A 25,318-nucleotide genomic window follows, 5' to 3' on the forward strand; every position below is an offset into this window, starting at 1 on the left:
TATGATGTCTCCATCAGTCCGTGTCCAGAGTAGTGTATCTAACGCTGGACTTAGTGACCACCTCGGTTGTCACCTCTGGCAACAAGACTCTTACGGTCCCCATCACTTTGACCAACACCGTCACCCTTACCACTACCTGGTGTGAGGATGGCAAGCAGGTGTATCCCACCGGAGAGCCTGTGCCGACGGGTGTTGTGCCTCAGCCTAAGCCGAACCCAACTGGAACTGTCTTCCCCGTCAAGCCCACCACCAGCTTTGGTACTGCTCCTATCAAGCCTACCACGATCAGCCATGGCACTGCTCCCTTCACTTTCAGCCACGGCACTGCTCCCGTGCCCCCTCTGACTGTCAGCCACGGCACTGCTCCCGTCACTGTCAGCCACGGCACTGCTCCCGTCACTGTCAGCCACGGCACTGCTCCCGTCACTATCAGCCACGGAACTGCTCCTGTGCAGCCTACCACTATCAGCCACGGAACTGCTCCTGTGCAGCCTACCACTATCAGCCACGGAACTGCTCCTGTGCAGCCTACCACCATCAGCCACGGAACTGCTCCTGTGCAGCCTACCACCATCAGCCACGGAACTGCTCCTGTGCAGCCTACCACCATCAGCCACGGCACTGTCCCAGGAACTGGAACCGTGATCCCCCCGGCACCTGTTACCACCCACACGCCCGCTCCGTTCCAGAACACCACAACTGTTCCGTCTATCCAGACCACGCAGCCTGTTCCCATCGCTCCGGGTGTCACGACCACTGTTCCTGCTGTCCCGGGCGTCTCAACCAGCGTTGTGCCTGGGTCTCCCGGCACTACTGTTCCTGTTGCCCCCGGTGTTTCGACCAGTGTCCCTGGATCTCAGGGTACTACGACTGTTCCTGCCGCCCCTGTTTCTTCCACCACTGTTGTGCCCGCGGTTCCTGGAGAGTCTTCCACTCTTGGTATCTCCCCGGCCGCCCCTGGCGAGACCTCCACCCCTGGTGTCTCCCCGGCCGCCCCTGGCGAGACCTCCACCCCTGGTGTCTCCCCGGCCGCCCCTGGCGTGACCTCCGCCCCTGGTGTCTCCCCGGCCGCCCCTGGCGAGACCTCCGCCCCTGGTGTCTCCCCGGCCGCCCCTGGCGTGACCTCCGCCCCTGGTGTCTCCCCGGCCGCCCCTGGCGAGACCTCCGCCCCTGGTGTCTCCCCGGCCGCCCCTGGTGAGACCTCCACCCCTGGTGTCTCCCCGGCCGCCCCTGGCGTGACCTCCGCCCCTGGTGTCTCCCCGGCCGCCCCTGGCGTGACCTCCGCCCCTGGTGTCTCCCCGGCCGCCCCTGGCGAGACCTCCGCCCCTGGTGTCTCCCCGGCCGCCCCTGGTGAGACCTCCGCCCCTGGTGTCTCCCCGGCCGCCCCTGGCGTGACCTCCGCCCCTGGAGTCTCCCCGGCCGCCCCTGGCGAGACCTCCACCCCTGGTGTCTCCCCGGCCGCCCCTGGTGAGACCTCCGCCCCTGGAGTTTCTCCGTCCGCCCCTGGCGTGACCTCCGCCCCTGGAGTCTCCCCGGCCGCCCCTGGCGAGACCTCCACTCCTGGAGTTTCCCCGGCCGCCCCCGGCGAGACCTCGACTCCCAGTGGCGTGTCCTCTGCTTCTCCTGCCGAGTCGTCCTCTCCGTCTCACGTCTCTCCCGCCGAGACTTCTACTCCCAGCGGCGTGTCCCCTGTTTCCCCTAGCGAGTCATCCTCTCCTAGCGGCGTGACTCACGTTACTCCCGGCGAGTCTTCCACTCCCAGCAGCGTGTCTCCTACTTCTAGCGAGACCTCCGCCCCCGAGCACCCCACCACGCCCGGCGAGTCTGGCGTCTCCCCAGCTCACCCCAACGCAGGCTTCGAGGGCGCCGCCTCCACCGTGCAGCCTGCCGTTGGCTTCTTGGCCGCCGTCATGGGTCTCATGGCCCTCCTCTAAGTCCGTTCGCCCCCAAGGGTGTGATCTAATGACCAGGCTACGATAGTCAGTGATCACCACCACAATCAGCTCAAAAGGGTTCTTGTTCTTCGGTGTTACGGCTTTTGTTGGTTAGAAAATCATTTTGTCTTTTAGTCCTTCGCCTTGGGTACCTCTTCGATTTCATTCTGCTGACGCAGTCTGATATTAAGGAGGGTTCTCCGGGTCAAGGTATTGTTTTGTGTCAAATAATTCGGTAATAGTAATGCATAATGGTATTGAAAAACAAAAGTCTTCCAAGTCATTTAATCGGGTCGCTGCTGCGCGTATTCTGATTGCTTCATCCTGGGCATAGTATGTATTTTTGGGGATGTCTGTCGGATCCTACTGCTATGATAGTATTACTAGATTGCTTAGCTTCAATTAGAAACGGATCGTGAGATCAGAAAAGCCTTGAAAGGCAAGTGAGAGTTCAGGTGGGATACTATCCCACCCAGGCAAAAGCCGAGCCGAGTCACGAATACGAGCTACCCAAAACGTCTACGAGCGAATGCAATCTCACCGTGGATGAGTGATTTAAAGAAAATTCCAGAAATGCATTAATGACACGGGATAACCAGCATGTATGTATCTATGATCTAGCGTTTATGAAAGAGAACGAAAGGGCGTGGATACACCTGAAGATCGTGTCATATCATCGATATAGCTTTTGTTCGGTCCAAAAAGAAATCTCACACCGTGTTGGACGGTGGTATTATAAGACGGAAATTGGAAAGTGGATATTGTAATGGGATTTGTAGAGAGGAAAATGCAACGGAAGAAGAGACGATTATTCTATTGTGGTAGCATATGTTACCTCTTACCCTGCAACTCCTGCTCGACTTCGTTCTTGACGAGCTCGCGGACCTGCTGCCAGCCGGCACCGGGCCCGACGGGGGTGACGCGCTTCTCGCGCTGCTCCAGGCCGATGAACTCCTTGGGCAGGACTTCGGAGAAGTCGTAGCCGTCCTCGCCGGTGAGGGCCAGGTCGACGGCGCTGGCGAACTTGGCGGGGTGGGCGGTGGAGAGAGAGATGTGGCTGACGCCCGGGTTGCGCTCGATGGAGCGCAGAGAGGCGGCGACGCCGATGGCAGTATGAGGGTCGAGGATGTAGCCGCCGGTCTTGGAGCTCTTGGCGCTGCCGGGGCCAAGGTTGGAGGGGAAGGAGGTCTGGTACGTGGAGCGGAGCTGGGCGATGGTCTCGTCGTTGCTCACGCGCTCGCTCTCGAACTCGGCCTGGGCGCCCTCGAAGACAGCCTTGGGGACGTTGAAGCCGCCCTCGGTCTTGAGCTGGTTCAGCCAGCTGCTGACGCTCTCGCAAGCCTGCTTGCGCTGCTCGTCGGCAGTGCTGGCATCGCTGGTCTGGAAGGCCAGGAACCAGAGGAGACGCTCGAAGTTGCTGCTGACCAGGATGTCCATGGCGGGGCTGTGGGTTTCCTTGACACCCGCGCCCTTGGAGTCGCCCTTGGTGTAGGAGCCGCCGGTGCGGAAGAAACGGTCCAGGATATCGTTCTCGTTGGTGGCAATGACCAGTCTGTCGGCGGGGAGACCCATGCGCTTGGCGAACCAACCGGCGAGGATGTCCCCGAAGTTGCCCGAGGGGACGACGAAGCGCATCTTGGACTCCTTGGAGAAGCCGGGGGTCTTGGTCAGAGCGAGGTAAGAGTGGATGTAGTAGGTGATCTGGGCCAGGATTCGAGCCCAGTTGATGGAGTTGACGGCGGCGAGGTTGTGGGTGGAGTTCAGTTCGGGGTCCGCGAAGAGAGCCTTGACGAAGTCCTGGCAGTCGTCGAAGGAGCCCTCGACAGTGAGGCAGTGGACGTTGGGGTCCAGGATGGAGCTCATCTGGGCGGCCTGGATGGGGGAGACCTTGCCATCGGGGTACAGGATGAAGATAGACACGTCCTGCTTGCCGCGCAGGCCGTAGATGGCGGCAGAGCCGGTATCTCCACTCGTCGCACCGATGACGACGATGCGGTGTCTGTCCTTGCCCTCCTTGCCCTGGTTCCTGCGCACCAGGAAGTATTCGAACAGGTTTCCGAGGAATTGGAGGGCGACATCCTTGAAGGCAAAGGTGGGGCCGTGGAATAGTTCGAGGAGGTGCAGGTTGCGCTTTCCATCCAGCTCGACGAGGGGAGTGCGCTCTGAGTGGCGGAAGGTGGCGTAGGAACGGTTGATGATGTCCTTGAGGTCTTCACGAGGGATTTCGGACTCGGAGATGTACAGGGACATGATACGGAAGGCCAACTCCTCGAAGCTCAAATCGCGCCATTCGGATTCCCAGTTGGCGGGGAGAGCAGGGATCTCCTCGGGGACGAAGAGACCGCCGTCGGCGGCCAGCCCCTTCATAACGACATCCTCGAAGGAGAGCTAGAAGGACAGAGGCAGCAAGTCAGCGATCGATTCGCCACGGAAGGACAGGATGGAGGGAGAGCGGCGAAGAAGGGTGGATGAGGGGTGGAGGGGTAGTAGAGAGGTTGAGGAATCGAGTCACTTACGCCGTAGGAGGCACCCCGCGTGCTCAGGTATTTTTGTGACAGAGTGTGCGACATGATGGCTGAGACGACTGAATCTCCGAGAACAATGATTGCGACCAGAGATGGGACGAGGGGATCTTCTTGAGTCACTGAATAATGGATCGAAGGGAGGCAAAAGAGGCAAACCGCGCCCAATCGGGCCTAGCGTCTCCGACAGCGGCAGGGAAAATCACGTGGTGCACCTTCCACTTTAGGAAGGACGGCCCGGGTCGTCCGTTTGTTTACTTTGCACTTCTCCATATACTCTTTGACGGAGTGATTCTTCGTTTACTTCTCCCTCTTCCTCTTCCTCTTCTTGCTTTCATCACATGGGTATCATACTGATCTAATATTCATTCACATACAGTCTATACAATGCTTCATCATCATTCGTCGTCCCTGAGCCGTCCATGGTTCCAGCCATTTAATGCTCCTCGTTGACAAGCACGTAACGGTAGCGTGCCTTTCCAGCCTCCATATCCACAATCGCCTCATTTGCGTTCTTCATCGGGATCTCCTCGATCCACGGCTCCACCTTCTTCTCTGCAACGAGCTGGAACATCTCACGGATCTCGTCGGGACTTCCGACCAGGGAGCTCGTCACCTTGAGACGACGGGTCAGTCTCGGCACGGGGGCCGAGAGCATGCCATCTTCGGGCATCCCAACTTGCACCAGAGCACCGTCGGTTGCAAGTAGTCCCAAGTACTCAGTCATGGGCATCTGTTTTCCCGGTTAGCATGTGAGCTTCCTGAAACCCGACCCATGGGCTCAGCATACCTTGGACGAGGACACGGTGCACACAATGAGGTCCAGGGAACGGGCGTGCTTAGTAGCCCAGTCGGGCTCATCATCAGTGGCAATGTAAAGGTCTGCACCCATTTTAAGAGCGTCCGCAGCCTTACCGGCCTTGCGCGAGAAAGCAACGACCTTGTCGGCGCCCATGGCCTTAGCCAGGAGGACACCAAAGTGACCCAGTCCACCGACACCAATGATACCAACGCTCTTGCCAGGACCGCAGCCGTTGTGCTTCAGAGGGCTGTAAAGAGTGACACCACCGCACAGCATAGGGGCTGCGTGCGCCGAGGGGATGCTGTCAGGGATCTTGATAACGAAGTGAGAGGGAGCACGGTTGTAGAGAGCATAACCGCCGTAGGACTTTCCGCCATTCAGATGGGTATTGTTGTATGTACCCACGAACTTCTTGTTGCAGTACTGCTCCCAGCCCATGGCACATTCCGGGCAGTCTCCAAGACGGCCCAGGCAAGAGTCGCTCTGCGCGCCAACACCAACACGATCGCCGACCTTGATGCCGCCAACGGCCTTGGATCCGACGCGCACGGCGGTGCCGACGAGCTCATGGCCCACGCAGCAGGGATACAAGGCTGGCCTCTAGAATGGTGTCAGCTTTCGCCTCGTCGCATTTTGGCCACGCCAAAGGTGGAAGATGACATACCCAGCCGCTGCGAAGAGTGTGCAAATCCGAACCACAGACACCACAGTGAGAGATTTTAATGTCGACGTCGGTCTCCTCCCAGGCCTTGGGCTCGAATTCTTGCCAGACCATCTTGCCGTCGGCCGAGTCCTTATCGAGACCCATCCACCCTTCGAACTTGTAGTCGGTCTGAGCCATATTGAATGCTGCTGGAGCAGGTTCTTGTCTCTGGGAACAAAGGATATGTTTGCGTGACGTGACAGGCCCGTAAACAGGGCATGGCCTCTCTTTAATCTTATACATGCGCCCCCGGCATCGCATTCCATGGGACGACACATCGGCCGGGCCGGGGTCTGGTTTGTAGGACTTGAGGCCCACTTCGTGCGAGAAAGATAAGCCGAAAAGGAAGCAGAAACCGCGATGTGGAGGTGTGGGTTCTCCATTATTATCGATCCCGACTGATGACCAATATCTATCTATGGGCCTCTTCGCAATTCAATCACCATCACTTAGATAGTGTGCTGCTAACGGGCTGACAGGTGCTGCTACCGGAGCCGGGATCTTGGAGTGCTGGCGAGTCCGACGGCCATTTTTCGGATCCAAGGCAATGGTTCCATTCTGACTTTGGACCATGGCTGCATGGCAGGACTTTCGCTCGCTCGATCAGCGCTAGTACTGCCATGGATTGTGTAGGATGCCGGTAGATAAATCAGGTCTGTATGATTACGTTGTTCTGCAGGTCATACCCCGTCGACTCTGCTTGTCACAAAAAACAGGGATGCTGCTATCTACAGTGCTAAGGGGCAGTTCCTTTCGTTAGGGTTGATGGTTTGACTCCACCGCGGAAACGTCGCGGAAACGCAAAATAATGCAGGAAATTCCGAGACAATTCGCTCGAAACGGAGGCCTAGATTCGATCCGCCCATTAACAATTGCCCTTATTCCCGTTATTTCCACATTTGTTATGTTATGCTCATATGCTCATGTCTTCCCGTGCCTTGTTGTCAAGGCCATTCCTACCCTAGCCCTAGCGTGAGATCAACTGCCGCGGTCTTCTCCAGCCCCCGTTACTTGGCGTCATTGAACAAGAAAGATAAGGTGTCTTGTCTTCGCTTGTCGACGTTCATCTCCGGCATCGGATTTTCGGGACCAAATTCCGCATCCAGGAACATGTATGGCCTTATTATTTACAACATCTGGCCTGATCATTGCAGGGTGGGTATGAAGCACTTACGCAGTAGCATCAAGCAACAGATTCAAGATTGACCGGGTGAGATCGGAACTCAACGGCCAGAGTTCCGAGTCCGCCGTCATACGACGTTCCGAGTCGCATATCTTTTTTATCTCTGGTCCCTGGCTGGTTTGTATATCGACTGACTCAGGCGCGCACTAACTGCCAAATTATCAGATAGATAGTAGTGACTGACTTCCAACATGGCCTGACTCGGACAGGAGGGCTTACATCGACTGAAGAAAAGTCAAATTTGCAATCCAAAAAGAGAGCATGTCCCCGATGGAACTCCAGTTTATACTGCATGCATATATCCCAGCCATGATTGATGCAAATTAACTAGTACACGGTATTCCTAATCTATAGGACATTCATCCAAAAAGAACACAACAGACACACAACTTTTACATCGCCAACTCCGGCCTCTCCTCCATCACCGTCTGCACATCCTTATCGCCCCTGCCACTCAAACACATCACGACATGCTTCCCCGGCCCCAACTCCTTCGCCACCTGCACCACGCCCCAAACAGCATGCGAAGACTCCAGCGCGGGGATGATACCCTCCAGCCGACTCAACAGCCGGAAGCCCTCCATGGCATTATCGTCGGTCGCCGAAATAAACGACGCCCGGCCCGAATCCTTCCAGCTCGCTAGTTCCGGCCCAACCCCGGGGTAATCGAGCCCCGCAGACACGGAATGCGTATCGGAGATCTGTCCGTGACGATCCTGCAGCACATACGTCCGCACGCCGTGTAGCACGCCGACTGTTCCTCCAGATAGAGTCGCAGAGTGCTTGTCTTTGCCGTCGCCGCCGGCCTCCACGCCGACCAGCTTCACAGAGGGATGATCCGCAGCGAAGGGATAGAACATGCCCACGGCATTAGACCCGCCACCAACACACGCAACAACCGCATCTGGAAGCTGTCCCATCTCCTGCTGGAAATGAGCCTTAGTCTCCTCCCCAATAACACTCTGGAAGGTCCGCACGATCGTAGGGAAAGGATGCGGCCCGATCGCAGAGCCAATAATATAATGCGTTGTATCCAGCCTTACAATCCACGCGCGGAACGCCTCATTAACAGCATCGCGAAGCGTCCGGGAACCGGCTTCCACCGGCACAACCGTGGCGCCCAGAAGCCTCATCCGGAAGACATTCAGCGCCTGGCGGCGCACGTCCTCCGCGCCCATGTACACGGTGCACTTCATGCCGAATTTCGCGCAGACGGTGGCGGTCGCAACGCCGTGTTGCCCCGCGCCGGTTTCGGCGATGATCTCCTTTTTGCCCAGTCGGCGCGCGATGAGGATCTGGCCCAGCGCGTTGTTGATCTTGTGCGAGCCCGTGTGGTTCAGGTCTTCGCGCTTCAGCCAGATGGTTGCGCCGCCGGCGTGGGAGGTGAGTCGTGGGGCGGGGTGCAGGGAGGAGGGTCGGCCCATGTAGGGGTAGTAGGAGCGGTATTCGGCCCAGAAGGTTGGGTCGTTGAGCGCGGATTGGAAGCCTGCGTCGAGTTCGTTGAGGCAGGTTGTTAGGGCTTCGGGGACGTATTGCCCGCCGAAGGTGCCGAAGCGGCCGGGCTTGGGGGTTTGTTGTTGTTGCTGCTCAGCAGGGGCGGTGGTAGCGGTGGTGGTAGTGGTAATGGAGGAGGCGGCGGTGGTCGTGTCAGAGTTGGAGGTGAAAGGCTGGAGAGAAACCGTTCTCCCGGTGATTTTCGAGCAGTACTCGCGGATGACGCTCGCGCCCTGACCAGCAGGGGCATTTGCGAGCTGAGTGATGATTTCACTGCCGATGACAGCGCCGTCCGCAATGGCAGTCACGCTGAGGAAATGCTCGCGCGTGCTAATCCCAAAGCCAACGGCCACGGGGACTCCGCTGGAGAGATCCTTCACGCGCTTCATCAGAGCGGGGAGATCGTTGTTCAGAGAGCCCGTAGCGCCAGTGACACCCATTCTGGAGACAAGATAGATAAAGGAGTCGGCGATTCCGCAGAGCGTCTTCATGCGGTCCGGGGTAGTTGAGGGAGCAATCAGAGGGACGTAGGAGAGACTACCATGTCGGAGACATCAACATCAGCAACTGACCAAGCATAGCCAGATCAGATTTAACAAAAAGGAAGAAAGAAAGAACTAACCCAGCACCACTACACTGGTTCCGGAACCGAACGGCCTCCTCAGGCGGCAGATCAACAATAATGAACCCATTCACTCCCGCCTCTCTACACGCAGCAAGGAGCTCAGACTCCCCGTATCGCATGATCGGGTTATAATACCCCATAAACAGGACAGGGACATGCAGCCCTTTTTGACGAGCATCCTTGACCATCTGCAACATGGAGGTAATGGTGACGCCGTTTTCCAGCGCCTTCAGATTCGATTTCTGGATCGTAGGCCCGTCGGCGATGGGGTCTGTGAAGGGGAGGCCGAGTTCGATGACATCTACGTACCAACCATTAGCACTCATAATCAATCCATCAATCAATCCACAATAATCACATTATGACTATTATTGCAAGAAACGTGCACGGAAGGAATAGAAATAGAAATACCTGCTCCTCCTGCCTGCATCGAGAGCATGATGTCCGGCGTCTCTTCCGCTGTCGGAAAGCCCGCCGTGACATAGGTCACTAGGGCTGGACGGCCCTCCTGTTGACATTGAGCAAAGGTCTGTTTGAGATGGTCCATTATGAGTGTGCTGTGTAGCTAAACAATGTCGCAAGTCCAAGTCCACTTGCTTCGATGCCTCAAAGTATTTAATTGAGGGAAAGGGAAAAGGGGGGGGGAGTAAAGGGGGGGTTTTCCGCGGGGTTATATTTATGGGGGGGAGTTTTGCGCTGCGGTGACTCACGCACTCGCCCACCCGCAATGGAATGAGGGCCGAGGTCGCTCTCCTATACGGCATCCGCTCTAGTAGTCGTAGTCAGCCCCCGTTCTCTCCAGTCCCAGTCCCAGGCCACGCTTCGGTTGTACAGTTTTGATGGTCGTACAGGCGGGGTCAGCTCAGCCTCAATTTCCCGGGTGGATTGATTTCTGTTATTTATTCGGAAGATTCTGGTCCCTCTTTTGCGAGCATTGAACGATGCGGTGATCATCACCTGACTCAATTGGCCTCTTTCATAGCACACATTCCGCGTAGTAGAAAGCCAACTGTTTCGGGAAAATTGGCAGACAAGGACAAAGGACAGGATGGGATGGATACGTAGAAGATAGTAGATGCTCAGAAGCTTCCGGTAACATGGGATATACAGATAAATAGAAACGGTATGGGACAGGGAAGAAAGAGATGGAAAGAAAGGGAACATTATCAACCCTGGCCAAAAAGAAAACAACACGGCGATCTATTTTGGAATGCATCGACTCAATTATGTGGGCGCGCCGCCCAATCTCCCTGGGTGGCACCGTTCGTTCAGCCATACGGAGTCGTTCGCCATCATACATCATGCATGGTCCGTCGCGCCTCAAAATAATGACATGATATCCTCGTTGGTCTTCTTCGGTTGGCTGCCTCCTGCCGGTGGAGATGCCATGCTGTTGCCTGACAGATCCAACCCAGCAAAGCCATTCATCAGGTCCGCTCCTGCGCCACCCCCGTTGGGAGCACCGCTCCCGCTGGCCGAGGATGTCGCGCCGCCATCGCCGAATACACCGAGGAGGTCGTCTAGGTTGTTGCTTCCCGCAGGTGCCCCGACGGCCGGAGATTCCACGCGGACGGGAGTGCCGGCAAGGCCTTCGAGACCGGACATGCCATCGCCCGGCTCCTTCTGGGCGGACGCCGGAGCGGTGCCATCGAAATCGATATCCAACAGGTTCTCGACGTTGCTCTGAGCCTGGGGGGCCGCAGCACCGCCAGTGACGGCGGCTGCGGCGGCTGCTGCTGCCAACGGGCTTTCGCGCGCATTCTCGATTTGTTCCCTGGAGACGAGTTAGCATGGGGTTCATGAAACCAGAAACGGAACAGAACGTACGCAATGGCGGCCCTCTGGACAGCATCCGCACCGAATCTACCCTGGCCAACAAACTGCTCCGGGGGCTTGTGGTAGACAGATGCGAGGGTGGACAGCTCGGTGAGCAGTTGGTCGAGGAGAGCTGGGGGTAGAGAATGGATGGTGGTGACGATTGGCGGTTTGTCGGAGAGCACGATGTTCTTGGTAGCCTCGGGATCGCTGGTGTTGGATAGCAAGCGCCAGTAGACGTAGGCCCGATCACGGACGTCAGGGTTGTCGTTTTCAGCCGTCGCTGCCTGCAGCACTTTCTGGACAAGCCCTTGGGCCTTTTCGGGCCGTTTGAGGAAGAGCTTGACAACTGCCGTCAAGATCTGCAGCTGGGTCTGTAGGCGTGTTAGTCCGAACTGTGAGCCGCAGAAGAGGGGAACAAACCTGAGAAAATTCTTCGTTGAAGCCTTCCACGAACCCAGCCAGGATGTCTCCCGCATTGCTGATCTTCTCCGCATACTGACCCACAATCCAGATAAGCGCAGCCCGGGCATTAGGTTCATCCAGCTCATCAATGCACTGGCAGAGGGTAGGGATGATACCCTCGTAGCCAGGGTATTTCCGGAAGATATCCTTGATCACGACAATGGCCTCTTGCACCACGTAGTTGACCTTCGTGTTGATGAGATCCAACAAGGTGTTGACGCATTTCTCGCTGGCGCTCTCGATCTTGATGGCGACTTGGCCGATAGCTTTGACGGCACGGCGCACAAAGTCCATGTCCACTTCAAGCGCGTATTCCTTCAGCTCTGCCAGGAGCTGGTCAACGTTGCGGTCGTTGGCTATGCGAACCATGATCTCCAGTTTCTGGAACTTGACGTAGGGGGGGTCGTTATACTTGCAGAAGAACACCCGGAGCTCCTTGTTCAGGATATCAGGTTGCTTCTGCAGCAGTAGATCGATGTTCCGGAGGGCCACATATTGGACTTCGGGGGCGGAGGACACCAGAGTCACTGAACATCTATTAGCCAGACTGCTGCCGTTTCACGATACAAAGGGATACCCACCAAGAGGGGGAGCCATCTTCTTAAGGTAGGTCTTCGCCAGCTCAGGGTTAACGTTCCTCATGTGGAGGAAGACCACCTTGACGGCGGCCAGCACCACACTTGGGTTGGCGTGCTGGAACTGAGGAGCGACCCTTTCGCAAATATGTTCGGATTCATTCACCTCCGAGGTTTTGTATTCCGCCAGGGTAGTCAAGATAGTGACACGGCCCCATTCCGTGCACTCGTTCAAGGCCATGAGAAGCTTGCGCAGGGTGTTGGTCGTGACCTTGAGGGCTTGCGTTTCGGGGGCGGCGTGGTATATCTCCGACAGCGCAGTGACCGAGTTGGCCACCACCATGGGGTTGGGGTCGCCGATCATCTCCTGCAGCATCTCGAGGAAGCCGTTTTCCAGACACAGGGCGGGGTTCAGGTCGAAGAGCTTGGCCACACAGATCGCAGCGGTCTTGCGGACATACGGCGACTCATCGCGCAGGGTCTTGCGCAGCGGCTCCTCCATGTAATCCACCATCTTATCCACACGGATACATCCCATTGTACGAATCGCGAGGGCTCTGATGAGGGGGTTGGGGTCTTCGGAGTCTTGAACAAAGGTATTGACGGCGAGAATGCAGAGGTCGGGGTGAGATTTGGCGTAGTTCCTTTCCGCGGCGACAGTGATCAGTAACCATCCAGTGGCGGGTTAAAGTATACCACGTACATAAGGTACAGATAGACTAGCTTCTTCTGTTCGAGATCGTTGGTCGCAATGTTCTTAAGGACGTCCGGGAACAGAGCGGAGACATCCTTGCCGAGCGTCATGGCCATGATGGTCTTCTGGATGGACTCCTTCCTGTGCGCGCATTAGACATCTTCCACCGATCGCCCACGGTCCCTGGGCCCGACAAAACCCATGTCGACATACCGTTCATATGCATACTGAGATCTGGCGGGGGGGTCAGCAGCAATTCAGCGATCGCGGTATAGGAGACACCATACACAAGACCAGCTCGCAATTCAAAAGTCTCGCCCTTTTTGGGGACCGCGAAGGCCCCCCTTATCCTACTCATAGCCATGGTGGACGAACACAAGCTTCAGCGACGACGGGGTCGCGCCTCCGCAGGGTAGACTGGGGTCGGGGGTGGAATGCAGGAGACTGCGGGGAATGACCGCGAGGCGGCGAGAGCTTCAGGGCGACCAGGGACGGGGGATCCGAGGAAGGCCAAGTGGGGGAGGGATGGAAGGAAATCCAGAGAGGGAGATATGGGAAGTAAAGACAGGCAGGCTTGCGGGAGAAAGGGGGGATGATGACAAGGGGAGGGGAGGAAGAAGAAGACAGGAAGAGTGAGGGAAGTGGAAGCGGAAGTGGAAGTGGAAGTGGAAGTGGAAGTGGAAGTGGAAGTGGAAGTGGAAGGTGGACAACAGGGAGTTGCCCGAGTTGAGAGTCCAGACACTCAACTGTCCCTCCCGCCCGATCGCAGACTAACCGGGCGGCTCCCTCTTCCTTCCCCGGCTTGGGCTTCAATTCATCCCTGATTCTCCCCCACAACCCTGATCCCTCCCACTCGATCGCCTTTGCTACAGAACTATGGTATGAGTTCTGAGAAACAAATCTCCTCAGGTCAAGACTAATTCTCCTCAGGCAAACCTCCCCAATCTCCGTCGCCTGTTTGTCGAGGCCCGCACAGAGGCCGAGGAGAACGAGTACTCCCGGACAGCGGTAGCCCTCCCCCCCCTACCAAAAGAATACTGGGATTGTGATCGTAATTACTGACGGCTTCCTATGCAGTTCTACAACCTCGTCCTCTTTATCTCCTCCGTCGCCGTGTTCAGTTTGGTGGCCCAACGCATGGGCGGGACAAAGTCGGGGAAATGAGCTATAGAAGCGCTTACGAATGTGAGATAGGGTTGAGGGGATTCAAAGATTCGGACGCTACTCGAAAACATTACGATCCACAGTCTGCTCCAGGCAGAACGCAACAGTTTAATCATACACAACCAGTACGCTGATCATCGGCGACCGCTCAGTCCGTCTCCTCGCCCTCACTCTCCAAGAACGCCAGGCTCTTGCGTCCCCGATTCAGCCGCCGCTTCGGGGCATTATCATCGCTATTGTCCTGCTCGCTGGCACTGCCTTTGCCCCATCGCTTGGCTCCCTCTTGAACTAGCTCGAGATCCGCCTTGAGTTCGCGCTCCTCCCGGATTCGGTTGGCCTTGTCCGCCGAATATCGCCCTTCCATGCCCACATCCTTCAGCATATCCTTGAGGTGCTTGATCTTGGCTTTGGACGTGTCGTACGGAGCCAGCTCCCTGAACCACATCTTGCGGATGCCGCATTTCACCAGCCAGCCCTGCAGTCGCTTGATCTCGGCTTGATTGGGATCTGTGTCTGCATCCTTCGCCTTGGCGGCACCCTTTGCAGGGGCCGGTTTCTTTGCCTTGCGCGCGGGTGCTTCGGAGCTTTTCTGGCGTTTGCGAGTGGGCTTTGGTTTGGGCTCTTCGTCGAGCACCACCGACATTTCACTTTCGGAATCGTCCTTCGGGGTTTCGTCCGGCTTCTCTTCGGATTTGGCCTCCTCGCCCTCGGCTTCGGAGTCGTCCTGCACGTAATCTTCAGAAGTCTTTGGCGACGGTTCCTTCGCAGGCTTCTTTATCTCCTCCTCCTCCTCCTCCTCATCATCCCCATTCAGTTCCTCGGCCCCTGCATCTCCATCCTCAGATTCCGATGCACTCGTCTTGCGTTTCTTACGCGATGCTGCAGGTTTCGTCGGTTTCGACCTCTTGGCGGGTTTAGAGGGTTTGGCAGGTTCGACATCTTCCGAGGCAGACGCGGCGTCTTCCTCCGGCGCTGATTCTGGGGCTTCATTCTCCTCCGATTCCTAGAAATGCCAAGCATGCAATAAGTCATCCCATATCATCACACCGTAGCATCCAGAACACCAAGAGTCCTCCTACTCACCACCTGATCCTTAATAATCTCCTCACTGCGGGACTTCCAGTTCCCCTGCGTCTTGTAAAAGCCCTCCTCCAGATTGATGGCCTTCTCCGCCGCCTGGCGTACCCGCTTGACGGTCAATTCCTCCATCTTGCCGGACTTGTAGACCCGGGTGACGACGTCGCGGAGCGCCTGTTCCAGAACACTGTCGGCCGGAACAGCGGGGGCGGAATCCCCATCTCCATCTGACTCAGGCTCGGAGGATAGAGCATATCGTGGTGCCATGTTGAATCGTCGTGGGAAGGCTTCTGGGAGGACCGTCGCGTGACTGAGAGGGGAACGCGGAGGTAGAAGACGCGCGCGCCGGCAGCTAAAGTACTTTAGTACTTAGTTCCAGCCTCAGCCTGCAGAACGGCTTAGCTTCAGCTTCGGATTCGATTCAACTTCAACAAAGTAAGGTAAGATAAGGTACGGAATTCTATTCCACACCAATCCTAAATGGGATGTAATCAGATGGGAGGAAGGGCATGCATCCAATCCGTCCCTCGTCTTCCATCCCGATCGGCCGGCAAGGACGCTGACAAAGCAGCCCGATAAAGTCTCCGCCGCGGAAGAAAGAAAGCAAGATGAGGCACGAAACACCAACTTTATGACATCGGGGAAGACGGAGACAGACACACTCCCTTACACACACCCACGCAGATTCGGAATCAGACTCCCGGACTGACACTACCTCCCCCCATTACGATTTGTACATACATACCTACATACCTTACCCCGCAGAGTCCAGAATTGACCTACCTACCTACCTTCTTGAGACCGAGACCGGAATACCCTCATAAGCTACAGCTACAGCTACAACCATGCCAGACCAAACAGACACCCAGTTCCCCCGAAACACCTCTTTCCTCACCAGCCCATCACCACAGCCAGCTCCTCCTCCTCCGCCTCCTCACAAGACCCCTCCAGCAGCAACAACGATGACACCCTCCCCCCGGCGCAACCAAAATGGCCAACGGCATGACCAAGCTCCCCAGCGGCGTCATCCTCGACAAAGACGGAAAACCGTACACCATCCCTCCCCCCACCCAACCAACTACCCAACTACAAAACTAACAAACCCCCTCACCCAGATGCCGCCTCTGCACCTCCGCCGCCTCCTGGCGCGCACTCACCAAACAAGCCAAAACCGCCCCCCCAACCACAACCACATCTACCACCACCCTAAACACAAACCCAAACACAAACACAAAAGACTGTCCCCCAGACGTGGAAACCCTCGGCCGCTCAACCTGGACCTTCCTCCACTCACTCACAGCCTCGTACCCCGTTTCCGCCACCCCGGAACAACAGATGGAGATGCGCACGTTCCTAGGGATCTTCTCGCGGCTGTATCCGTGCTGGGTGTGCGCGGATGATTTCCGCACCTGGATGGCGGAGCCCAGCGGGACGAACGAGCCGCGGGTGGCTGGACGCGCCGAGTTCGGGGATTGGATGTGTCGCGCCCATAACGAGGTGAATCGGAAGCTGGGGAAGAAGGAGTTCGATTGTCGGTTTTGGGAGGAGAGGTGGAGGACTGGGTGGGCGGATGGGAGGTGTGATTGATTGATTGATTGATTGATTGATTGATTGATTGATTGATTGATTTCCTGGTGAGTGGTGAGTGGTGGCTGGGTTGAGTTGGGGTTGGATGTATGATATTGGGATATATTGGGGGTTTTCTTCTTTCTGGTTACTAGATCGGGGTTGGTTGGATGCACTGGATCTATGCATATAGAAGCATGGGATGGTTTGTATTGTATTATAGCGCGACGAATCTCTCTACTCTGCATCTCTCTCAAAGGACCGTCTCATCTCACCTTTTATTTATCTGTACAGTTCAGGCAGCAGTAATCAAAATAAATGAAACGATCAAAGGATCAAAAGATCAAAAGAAGTAAAGTAATAGATGTACCTAACGTCGCTGAGAATTATGAAAATCACATCCGGCCCCGACACCACGACCACCGCCACCCCACCACGGACCTCGGCCCACCTCGCAAAATACATTTTCTATCATGTTTGCACATCGAGAGACGGGGAATTACAAGCGTGAAAGAAAAGGAAAGCCGTCACATCTCGTCATCATGCTCAGTACTGCCCCGGCACGAACAGCCGCAGCCCGCTGGCCGGCGCCCCGATCTCCGTCACCTCCGAGATCCGACACACGCTGCCCTTGTACTGCTCGTGGTACTTGGCCCCGGTGAAAGGGTCCGACACGCTCGGCGAGCCGCCGTAGATGGGTGTGTACGAGGCCGCGCACAGGTCGAACTCGGCGAACTGATCGAACTCGATGTCGATCTTGTCTTGCGGGCTGCGCTCGCATTGCGCCTTGATCTTCCGGGCCTGGTGGATGTGTTAGTGAGGATCATACACACGTATACAAAAGAAAAAAAAAAGCTTACCTGTTCCAGAAGCTTGGCGGAGCCACCATTGGGCAGCATGCGGTTGGCGAAGCTGAGGGCCGATGAGTAATTCTTGTTGGCAAAGGCAAACTTCATGGCCGCCATCAGGGCCAGTTGGCGGTGCGCAACCTCCAGCTTGGGGATCGTGAAGTAGGCGGAGAGCTCAAGGCTTCTCTTGAGGTTGTCCGGAGTGTCGGTCGGGATAGCACGGCGGGCCAGTTCAATGGACATCGCCAGAATGTACTCGCGAGCCGTCTCGATGATCTTCTTCGCCTGCTCCACCTCCGCGTCGGATGAAACGGTGTTGATCAGGACGGAGTGCAGGATGTTGCGGAAGATCTGGACACCATCCTCCAACTTGTTGGCCCTCATCGCGGCGTAACCCTCCTGTAGGTCCACGCTGGCGATCGTCTCCAGGTCTCTCGGGATAATGGGCAGAACCTTGCGGCTATCCGTCTCGTCGACGGTACGACGCACGTAGTTCACCAAAGGAGGCAGACCGGCAGTCGCCGGAAGGTAGGTCTTGGAGGCCTTGTACACTTCCAGGAAACGGGGCTTGAGAGGGGCAAAGTTAACCGCACCCACTTGACGGTTCAGCAGCTGCATGGCAGTCTCGAAAGAGCCAGCGGCCACATGGTCGGCCGCCAGAGGGGAGTTGCGAGCCCACTGATCAGCCTCGGTGCTGGCAGCACCGGCCTCCGCGCCACCGACATCCACGAAGTCAACATCCTCCTCAACGTTGATCTCGTCTCCCATATCCCAGCCGGCCACATCCTCCTCCTCGTCCTCGAGGGTTTCGGATGCAAGAACAGCCTCATCCTCTTCCTCGGGCTCGAACTTGGCCGCCACAGCGTCCTCGTCGGCAGCACCAACTTCGCCAAGAAGAGCCTTCTCGAACGAAGAGTGACCGGCAGCCTTGACAGGCCAGTTAGACTTGAATGTGGGCACGATAGGTTGCGGCACCCGCAGCGCCTCGTCACCCGTGGGAACGGTGATCTGATCCTCGGTGAGTCCGCAGGCTTCAAGGATCGATTCGGCCTCCTCCGTCAAGCCATGCGACTTGGCGGTGAGATATGCGAGGGGGTCTGTGGTGATTAGAAGAGCACGAAAAATGACGAGCGTGATAACTTACAAAGGTCGACTTCCTTGAACATCTGAATCCGGTCCTCCACATCGCCTCGGTAAAGAGCGTTCTGGAAACGAGAGGTGAAATCACCACGGTGTTCAGCAATCTTGGCCATTCTTGACAGCTTCTCCTGGTCACCGGTCGACAGGTAGAGGAAGGAAAGCTTGTCGAAGTTTCTCTGCTTCTGGTAGGCCATCTCGACCGTCTGGTGATTGCCGTGGGCCAAAGCCTCCGCGCCGAGTCTGCTCCACAGCTGAGGACGATCCAGCTCTCTGGCCATCTCGATGGCGACCTCTAGGTTGCCGCACTCCAGCGCGAGCTCGAAGCGGGTCTGAGGGTCCTGCACGAACTGCAGCGCGATTTCCGGGTAGCCCTTCTTCTGCAGGTACGAGATGATGCTTTGTCCAACCAAGCTGGAAGTCTTGATGATTTGCAGCATCTCGTCGTAGTTCCTCTTCACAAGGGCAAGCTTGAAGCGGTACTCGGTGGGATCAATATCCAGCACGCGAGGCTTGGCGTTGCGGTCGAGGCAGTAGACGCTCCGGCCCTTGACCTTCACGAGATAGACGGTCTGGTCGAGAGTACGGATGATACCATTGTCACTGTGATATTGTCAGATATATTACTCATCGCAGCATGGGGAGGGGACATACCCGTTGAGAAGGGAGTACTTGACATGGTTCAAGGTGGAGTAGAGAAGGACGCCAGCGTCATCCCAAGCCGCGCTCTTGATCCGGATTGTCTCGTGCAAGCTGCTCACCTGATCAAGCGTCTTGGTCACAATGGTGACGTTGTGCTTGCTGAGCAGAGCGGCGTAGAGGCCGTCATTGGACCAGACAACGTACTTGACACCGCTGACCGCCAGCTCCGCCAATTGCTTCTTCTGCTGAATATCGAACAGCACGACGGTAGTGGGGGTGATGAAGAGCAGGCAGCCGGTTCCACCGAAGTAGATGTCGGTCGTTCCCGCCGGAGGCTTGATGGACTTGGTGGTGGAGTTGCTCAGGTCCTTGATGTCCACCTGCTGGTTCGCTTGGCTGAAGACGGCAAATCGGTTGCGCGCCACGAAGACAGCAGACGCGCCCGCGCCGCGCTTCACATCGGTCGGCTCCACGGCACCAGTGGCGTCTCTCGGGAGGTGGATCAGTTCGTAGATACCACCGTCGGTGGGGGAGGTGACCAGGATGGCACGCTCCGCGGGGTTGTACGAGAGGGTTCGGGGCGGCACCCACGGAGAGCCCAGCTTGCGCAGGGACAGCATCGGAGGGGTCTCGACGTTCTTGGCGAAGTCATACGACTTGACGTGCTTCTCCTTGGTGATGTAGAAGAGCTGGTTCTGGTAGACGGCGGAGGCGGGGCGCTCGCGCTCCAGCTTGAAGACCATGACACCGGTGTCATGACCGGCAGCGAACAGGTTGATCTCCGGGTGGGCAGCAATCACCCAGAAGCGGTCGACGTCGCGCTTGAAGGACTGGACGGACGTTCTCTTGTTGAGGTCCCAGCACCGGATCGTCTTGTCCTCGCCGACGGAGAGAATCAGGTCCTGGTGAGGGTGGAACACACAGGCCGACGCATTCTGGAAATGGCCCCGGCAGGTGTCGACTTCCCACGCCTTGGTGTCTGCGCATCCACGTCAGCTCATTGGCATTACCCGCCTGTGTGTATTCCTGTACGTACCACTCATCCTCCACAGCTTGATGAGACGATCATCACCCGCAGAGACAATCAGGGGCAGGGTGGGGTGGAAAGACACCCAGTTGACACCCCGGTCGTGGCCCTCGAGTACAAACTTGACCACCGCATCTGTATTTCCGAACATGTCCGCCTGGCCCGGGTTGGCGCGGGCCATCTGGTCCTCGAAGGAGATCGACGTCGGAGCGGAGTGCTTCTTGCGCAGTCCGGAGATGTCCCAAATGCGGACGGACTGGTCCAGCGAGGCGGAGGCGATGAGGTCTTCGGTCGGGTGGAATTGTGCGCACATCACATAGTGGTTGTGGCCGGTCATGGTGCAGACTGGGAATCGACGGTCAGTACGCCTCGGGCCAGGTGGCCAGATCCGACTTACTCAGGGAGCGGTTCTGCCAATTCCATATTCTGATGGTCTGGTCGTCTGAGCAGGAGAGAATCCAGGGCAGTTCATGGTGGAAGAACACCGTGCGCACGTAGTCCAGGTGGCCGTTGAGCGTGAACATGCACCGGCGGGTCTGGTAGTTCCAGACCTTGATCTTGTAGTCGTCACCTCCGGAGACGAAGAGGGGCTGTGTCGGGTGGAAGTCAATGCCGCGGACGGGGCCATCGTGTTCCTCGAAGCGATCAATGAGGGTTCCCATGCGGTAGTCCCATAATTGGATGGTGGACGAATGAAGGGATACGAGGATCCATGGCCTGCTCGAGGGTCAGCACTGGTGGGTTGCGACGCGTTGACTGGAGCCTCCGATTGAGGACTGACCGCTTGGGGTGGAAGGCAATTCCCTTCGCGCGGGAGGATTTGGACTCAAACTATTGCGCAATGAGGGTCAGCTCTGGCTACGAGGGCTTTGAGGGGGGGATAGGGTGATATCAGGGGGGTCGATTGAGGGGACGGACCTTGGTGAGCATGTTGGGGGAGGACTGCATCTTGGAGGAGGGAAGGCCGGAGCCGCACCATAGAGAAGCAAGCTCCGCACGGGGGGGGGGGAGGGGGGTCAAAAGAGATCAGAGAGGCGACCACCGCATGCACAGCAGATGGAGGCACGGGGAAGGAGAGTGGACAGTCTGGAGTAAGAGGCGTCGGGGACTGACTGTCTGGGCAACAGCTGGTGGTTCCGGACCGTCTGGCCTTCCAGTAGTTCCAGCGATGGCGGTAAACGTGGACTTATTGTGTAAGCGAACCCCTTGGGCCAATGATGGGCCTGGCGGTGAACAGCTGCCAGGGGGACTACGGAGGACTCTGTAGTACTGCCAGTAACTACCGTATTCTTGGTAGTCGGCGGTCTTCTCCCGTCTTCATCAGAGTTCCAGAGTGAACTCGGTGGAAACCCAGTGAAGGAGGGTGACCCTTTCCTTCTCGATGCTTCGCCTGGGCTCCACTGTTGGCTCCTCCCCCCCATTATTCCCCCATTACTTTGTCTATTATTACTTAGTCCAGCCACTCTGCAACCCCTTCTAGAATGTCCCTATCGCAGTCCCCTCCTGTCTGCGACAAGATCTGTTTGCGATACGCGGCTCTCATCTCCCTTTGTCTCACGCTGTTTATATCTTCTATCTTAATGCAAAGACCCTTGTGGTCGCTATTGGAGAAATCTGCTTTACTATTCGAGCACACATGCGCACCTGACAAACATTGCAGAACAGCCTCTAACATTCAGGACCACGACGCATGACTCTGTCCGCGCACGTTCACTGGACTCGTCCAAGTGGCCGCGCATCATGACCGATCTTTCATCTGAGGACTGCGCCTCTACACAGGTCCCGCCTCACGATGAACAGCAAGCCTTCACATCTCAGTCGCACACCAGTCAGGGTACTTCAGGATTTTCGACAGCCGAATCGCCCAACTGTAGACACGAGGCGAACGTGGAGGTAGTTTACCCGTATGCGATCGAGGAGCCGGACGATGAGCCGACCGACACCGAACAATCGATGGGATCGAAGGGCACGCCAATGACACACCTACTCTTGAGGGACAGCGCGGATGGGCTGCAAGGCGAGCTGGTGGATTCCATGGAGGGGCTCTACTGCGACTCCGACAATAGCAGCCACCGCGTGGGCATCAGTCAGAGGAGAGGCAAGAAGAGAAAGTCCCCCGGCGCGACCCCAGGGTCAGTCTGGCTCTTTCGACGGTCGTCCTCTAGCACAACCCCCGATGTCCAATACGAACAACGCAGTGGAAGCCCCAAGAGGCCTCCCAAGAGGAGCAGGCACTCCAGAGAGCAATCAGAATCGCTGTGGCAACGCTACACCAGTGACACTGGGTCGTCCGGGAGCTTCACCTCGCTATCCCCGTCCACGGACACCAGTGGGGCCACCCCCGACGGATATCCTGGGACCGACAGTATGGATACAAATTGACGAAGCGCTTTAAAGGAACCAGATGTGACCCTGGCTGGCTAATCCGGGGTCCTGCTCGAGGCCGCCGGATCTAGACGCCGGCACGTGACGTAGCTGATGCAACGCTAGTCCCGAAAGAGCTGTCCCGTGTATGACGTCATGCGGTCCTCATCGCCGTCACGGGGGCTTGAGACGACGACGACGATGGAGACAGCGGAACGATCTTCGCTCTTCGTCCATTCAATGCTCACATATTGCCTGAATGATCTCTATCCCATTGGCCTATCAATATCCATATCATGGCCACCAGAACATCCACCCGTCAAGCTGCTCAGAAAGCAAAGGAAGCCATTGCGGCTGCTCCTGATGTCAAGAGCCGGGGTCCTGCCGGCTCCAAGCGCAAGGAAAGTGTCGACAAGGGCCCTGCACCGAAGAGAGGCAAGAAGGACGACAAGGAGAACCAGGAGGCGACCGAGGGTATGACCGTGTTCCAGCAGATATGGACTTAAGCTAATCAGATAAGTGCCGGTGGAAGAGCCGGAGAAGCCCGACGTGCAACCTGTAGAGAAGCCCGAGCAGCACGCCGAAAAGGAGGCCGAGAAGACACCTGATGACGAGCTGGAAAAGCCTGTGGAGAAAACTACCGAGGAAGCTGAGAAACAACCTGAGTCAAAGCCGGACGGCAAGTCCGAGGATGCTGAAACCAAAGTCGAAGAGAAACCAGAAGGGACAGAGGAGAAGCACGAGGAAAAGCCAACCGCTGAAGCTGAAGCTGAAGCTGGCGTCAAGACCTCCCACGAGCGGGAAGAGAAGGTTGCGTCGAACGTTCTCGAGAAAGGGATCATCTACTTCTTCTATCGGCCGAGAGTCAATGTGACCGATCCCCAGAATGTCAACGAGATTGCTCGGAGCTTCCTGGTGCTGCGACCGACGCCCATTGGCGCGACTTTGGATCACGAGGGCTCGGTGAAGCTTGGCACCAAGTGTCGACTGATGATGCTGCCCAAGAAGAAATTCCCGACCTCTGGCAAGGAGCGAGACATGGGATTCGTCGAGAAGGCCGGACAAAGCTTAAAGTCGCTGCAGGAAAGCTTCATCGCCGGTGAGACTTACGATACGGCCACCCAGGGCGAGCGGAGCGTCCCCGAAGCCAGGCCGTACGCGGAGGGCGTGTACGCCATCACGTCCAGCAAGCGGACTTCTCACCTGGCGTACGTCCTGACTATCCCCAAAACGATCGGGACGATCCAGGAAGACTTTGGCCTCCATTCCCGCGGCAGCTGGGTGGTTCAGTCGAAGAACCCCAAGCACCCCGGTCCTCCTCACGCCCAGATCAAGCAGGAACCAGAGTATCCCGACAGGTAGAGAACCGGTTCCACCAAGTTTACCAGAAGGCTGTGCTGACCGGCTGCAGTGTGCGCGAGAAATTCGGCGACTACCGCTGGGTTCCGTTGCAGCCCGAGTTCATCGACTATTCGAACGCGCAGTTCCTGATGATCGGGGCGGCCACAGACAGCTTGGGAAAGGCGGCGACAGTCGAAGATGGCGATGAGGAGGCCAACGAGGAGCAACCCGGTGAGGAGCTGGAGAAGCTGGAGAAAGATAATGAGGAGCGGATCGAAGCACTGCGTGGTGAGTTCACCTTGTCTTCGGCCAGGCAGGCAATTCTAATGCATCAGCCAGGCGACGACACGATCTACGAGGATTTGGGATTGGATGCGAAGAACTACCCGGCAGTGCCGACCACCTGGCACGGTCACTAAGTATGGGATTTGACACCATGGGAAAAGTTATGTATGATATGATAGATGATAATGATGATGGTCTGTATCGGCTCAAATGATTATCCATCATCCCCAATCTGTAGCCATACAATGTGCCTGTGACTATATTCACCTGCCCGGACAATATACTACATACCCTCCGATCCCAAACCCTAATATCAACCCCGTCTGCACACCTTCAACCTGACCCTCACTCTCACAACAACATCCCCATCACCTACCTGGACACCCTTCTCCTCCTCACCGGCCCCAGCCCCGACCACGCCCCCGCCCACCGGACCACCCTGCGCTACCCCAACTTCCCTCCCCTCCCGGCATCAACCTTCCCGGGCGACGGCTTCACCCCCAACCAGAACCAGAACCACCGCATACGGAGGAATCATTTGTTGAGTTTCAGTGCCGATAGTCCCCCGCTTTGGCAGCCCGGGTTAAGACCCCGTCCCTGCGGAGCCGGAGTCCGGGAGGGCGAATAATCGGGGGTTTGAGGGGTTGACGATCTCTACTGGGGATGGGGATAGTGATGGTAAAAGGGGAGGGGGAGAGAGGGAGTATTTCTTGTTCAGTATCAGTGATGACGATCTTGTGACGCAGGATGGTAAGTGTTTTGGATTTGATTTGGGGGTTGCTTTGGGATCTTGAGGGGTGATGTGATAGTGATGGTGGCTGACAGATACTAGTGGTTATAGGACGGACACCTAGTTTCCAGTATGCCGACGCCTCCGGGTTCGGTCTCGATACTCGGGCGCTGGCGTTTCGGATTCGGTTCTAGGAGAATCTGTCTGGTTTGGATGTTGGGTTACTAGTAGTTGAGGTAAGTTTGGTTTGATGGTCGGTCTGTAGCGGACGGGTGACATATATATACTACCTCTGTTCGGGGATCAGATAACCCAAGAGTCGAAA

General features: G+C 56.9%; 9 protein-coding genes across 9 annotated transcripts; 3 read left to right on the forward strand and 6 right to left on the reverse strand.

The window, feature by feature from the left end:
• Nucleotides 1–2,501: 2,501 nt before the first annotated feature.
• BO70DRAFT_306247 (threonine synthase THR4) lies at nt 2,502–4,561 on the reverse strand. The gene is made up of 2 exons (XM_025540034.1): nt 4,451–4,561; nt 2,502–4,322 (listed from the first exon to the last, which is right to left on the reverse strand). The coding sequence occupies exons 1-2, from the start codon at nt 4,502–4,504 to the stop codon at nt 2,766–2,768; spliced, it is 1,611 nt and encodes a 536-aa protein (XP_025404397.1). The 5' UTR covers nt 4,505–4,561; the 3' UTR covers nt 2,502–2,765.
• Nucleotides 4,562–4,892: 331 nt separating this feature from the next.
• BO70DRAFT_348994 (NAD(P)-dependent alcohol dehydrogenase) lies at nt 4,893–6,099 on the reverse strand (the record flags this gene model as incomplete). Its single annotated transcript, XM_025541636.1, has 3 exons — nt 4,893–5,189; nt 5,247–5,858; nt 5,923–6,099. The coding sequence occupies 3 exons, from the start codon at nt 6,097–6,099 to the stop codon at nt 4,893–4,895; spliced, it is 1,086 nt and encodes a 361-aa protein (XP_025404398.1).
• A 1,189-nt stretch (nt 6,100–7,288) lies between these two features.
• Nucleotides 7,289–9,889, reverse strand: BO70DRAFT_327967 (tryptophan synthase beta chain). The gene is made up of 3 exons (XM_025540720.1): nt 9,675–9,889; nt 9,261–9,564; nt 7,289–9,175 (listed from the first exon to the last, which is right to left on the reverse strand). Exons 1-3 carry the CDS (start codon nt 9,808–9,810, stop codon nt 7,537–7,539), a joined length of 2,079 nt encoding a protein of 692 aa, XP_025404399.1. The 5' UTR covers nt 9,811–9,889; the 3' UTR covers nt 7,289–7,536.
• Nucleotides 9,890–10,191: 302 nt separating this feature from the next.
• On the reverse strand, nt 10,192–13,471 carry BO70DRAFT_306258 (putative AP-1 adaptor complex subunit beta). The gene is made up of 7 exons (XM_025540035.1): nt 13,100–13,471; nt 13,026–13,046; nt 12,822–12,953; nt 12,125–12,762; nt 11,502–12,070; nt 11,091–11,452; nt 10,192–11,037 (listed from the first exon to the last, which is right to left on the reverse strand). Exons 1-7 carry the CDS (start codon nt 13,174–13,176, stop codon nt 10,584–10,586), a joined length of 2,253 nt encoding a protein of 750 aa, XP_025404400.1. The 5' UTR covers nt 13,177–13,471; the 3' UTR covers nt 10,192–10,583.
• A 555-nt stretch (nt 13,472–14,026) lies between these two features.
• On the reverse strand, nt 14,027–15,190 carry BO70DRAFT_357806 (putative transcriptional regulator). Its single transcript, XM_025542125.1, has 2 exons — nt 15,060–15,190; nt 14,027–14,979 (listed from the first exon to the last, which is right to left on the reverse strand). Exons 1-2 carry the CDS (start codon nt 15,183–15,185, stop codon nt 14,125–14,127), a joined length of 981 nt encoding a protein of 326 aa, XP_025404401.1. The 5' UTR covers nt 15,186–15,190; the 3' UTR covers nt 14,027–14,124.
• A 448-nt stretch (nt 15,191–15,638) lies between these two features.
• BO70DRAFT_16125 (flavin-linked sulfhydryl oxidase) lies at nt 15,639–17,044 on the forward strand. The gene is made up of 2 exons (XM_025538281.1): nt 15,639–16,102; nt 16,169–17,044. The coding sequence occupies exons 1-2, from the start codon at nt 16,044–16,046 to the stop codon at nt 16,638–16,640; spliced, it is 531 nt and encodes a 176-aa protein (XP_025404402.1). The 5' UTR covers nt 15,639–16,043; the 3' UTR covers nt 16,641–17,044.
• On the reverse strand, nt 16,868–21,269 carry BO70DRAFT_384135 (coatomer subunit alpha). The gene is made up of 8 exons (XM_025545635.1): nt 21,192–21,269; nt 21,055–21,104; nt 20,671–20,990; nt 20,283–20,618; nt 19,259–20,225; nt 18,612–19,207; nt 17,480–18,564; nt 16,868–17,420 (listed from the first exon to the last, which is right to left on the reverse strand). Exons 1-8 carry the CDS (start codon nt 21,219–21,221, stop codon nt 17,166–17,168), a joined length of 3,639 nt encoding a protein of 1,212 aa, XP_025404403.1. The 5' UTR covers nt 21,222–21,269; the 3' UTR covers nt 16,868–17,165.
• A 481-nt stretch (nt 21,270–21,750) lies between these two features.
• BO70DRAFT_357810 (uncharacterized protein) lies at nt 21,751–23,110 on the forward strand. Its single transcript, XM_025542126.1, has one exon. It carries the CDS (start codon nt 22,014–22,016, stop codon nt 22,653–22,655), a length of 642 nt encoding a protein of 213 aa, XP_025404404.1. The 5' UTR covers nt 21,751–22,013; the 3' UTR covers nt 22,656–23,110.
• Nucleotides 22,934–24,397, forward strand: BO70DRAFT_367730 (uncharacterized protein; the record flags this gene model as incomplete). Its single annotated transcript, XM_025544582.1, has 4 exons — nt 22,934–23,119; nt 23,172–23,995; nt 24,049–24,266; nt 24,318–24,397. 4 exons carry the CDS (start codon nt 22,934–22,936, stop codon nt 24,395–24,397), a joined length of 1,308 nt encoding a protein of 435 aa, XP_025404405.1.
• Nucleotides 24,398–25,318: the final 921 nt, after the last annotated feature.

This window comes from Aspergillus heteromorphus, assembly GCF_003184545.1.
Source record: "Aspergillus heteromorphus CBS 117.55 chromosome Unknown BO70scaffold_1, whole genome shotgun sequence".
Lineage (NCBI taxonomy): Eukaryota > Fungi > Ascomycota > Eurotiomycetes > Eurotiales > Aspergillaceae > Aspergillus > Aspergillus heteromorphus.

Bases quoted from the DNA above. Each gene is read 5' to 3' on its own strand.
- BO70DRAFT_16125 (XM_025538281.1), top strand. From the start codon at position 16,044: ATGGCCAACGGCATGACCAAGCTCCCCAGCGGCGTCATCCTCGACAAA. The intron at 16,103-16,168 runs GTACACCATCCC...CCCCTCACCCAG, and splicing joins CTCGACAAAGACGGAAAACC to ATGCCGCCTCTGCACCTCCG.
- BO70DRAFT_357806 (XM_025542125.1), bottom strand. From the start codon at position 15,185: ATGGAGGAATTGACCGTCAAGCGGGTACGCCAGGCGGCGGAGAAGGCC. The intron at 14,980-15,059 runs GTGAGTAGGAGG...TGGCATTTCTAG, and splicing joins AGATTATTAAGGATCAGGTG to GAATCGGAGGAGAATGAAGC.
- BO70DRAFT_357810 (XM_025542126.1), top strand. From the start codon at position 22,014: ATGACCGATCTTTCATCTGAGGACTGCGCCTCTACACAGGTCCCGCCT.
- BO70DRAFT_306258 (XM_025540035.1), bottom strand. From the start codon at position 13,176: ATGGCTATGAGTAGGATAAGGGGGGCCTTCGCGGTCCCCAAAAAGGGC. The intron at 13,047-13,099 runs GTATGGTGTCTC...CCCCCCCGCCAG, and splicing joins GAATTGCGAGCTGGTCTTGT to ATCTCAGTATGCATATGAAC. The intron at 12,071-12,124 runs GTGGGTATCCCT...ATAGATGTTCAG, and splicing joins GAAGATGGCTCCCCCTCTTG to TGACTCTGGTGTCCTCCGCC.
- BO70DRAFT_306247 (XM_025540034.1), bottom strand. From the start codon at position 4,504: ATGTCGCACACTCTGTCACAAAAATACCTGAGCACGCGGGGTGCCTCC. The intron at 4,323-4,450 runs GTAAGTGACTCG...CTGTCCTTCTAG, and splicing joins CGCGGGGTGCCTCCTACGGC to CTCTCCTTCGAGGATGTCGT.
- BO70DRAFT_327967 (XM_025540720.1), bottom strand. From the start codon at position 9,810: ATGGACCATCTCAAACAGACCTTTGCTCAATGTCAACAGGAGGGCCGT. The intron at 9,565-9,674 runs GTATTTCTATTT...GTTGGTACGTAG, and splicing joins GATGCAGGCAGGAGGAGCAG to ATGTCATCGAACTCGGCCTC. The intron at 9,176-9,260 runs GTTAGTTCTTTC...CCGACATGGTAG, and splicing joins AACCAGTGTAGTGGTGCTGG to TCTCTCCTACGTCCCTCTGA.
- BO70DRAFT_384135 (XM_025545635.1), bottom strand. From the start codon at position 21,221: ATGCAGTCCTCCCCCAACATGCTCACCAAG. The intron at 20,226-20,282 runs GTACGTACAGGA...GTGGATGCGCAG, and splicing joins CAAGCTGTGGAGGATGAGTG to ACACCAAGGCGTGGGAAGTC. The intron at 19,208-19,258 runs GTATGTCCCCTC...ACAATATCACAG, and splicing joins AAGTACTCCCTTCTCAACGG to TGACAATGGTATCATCCGTA.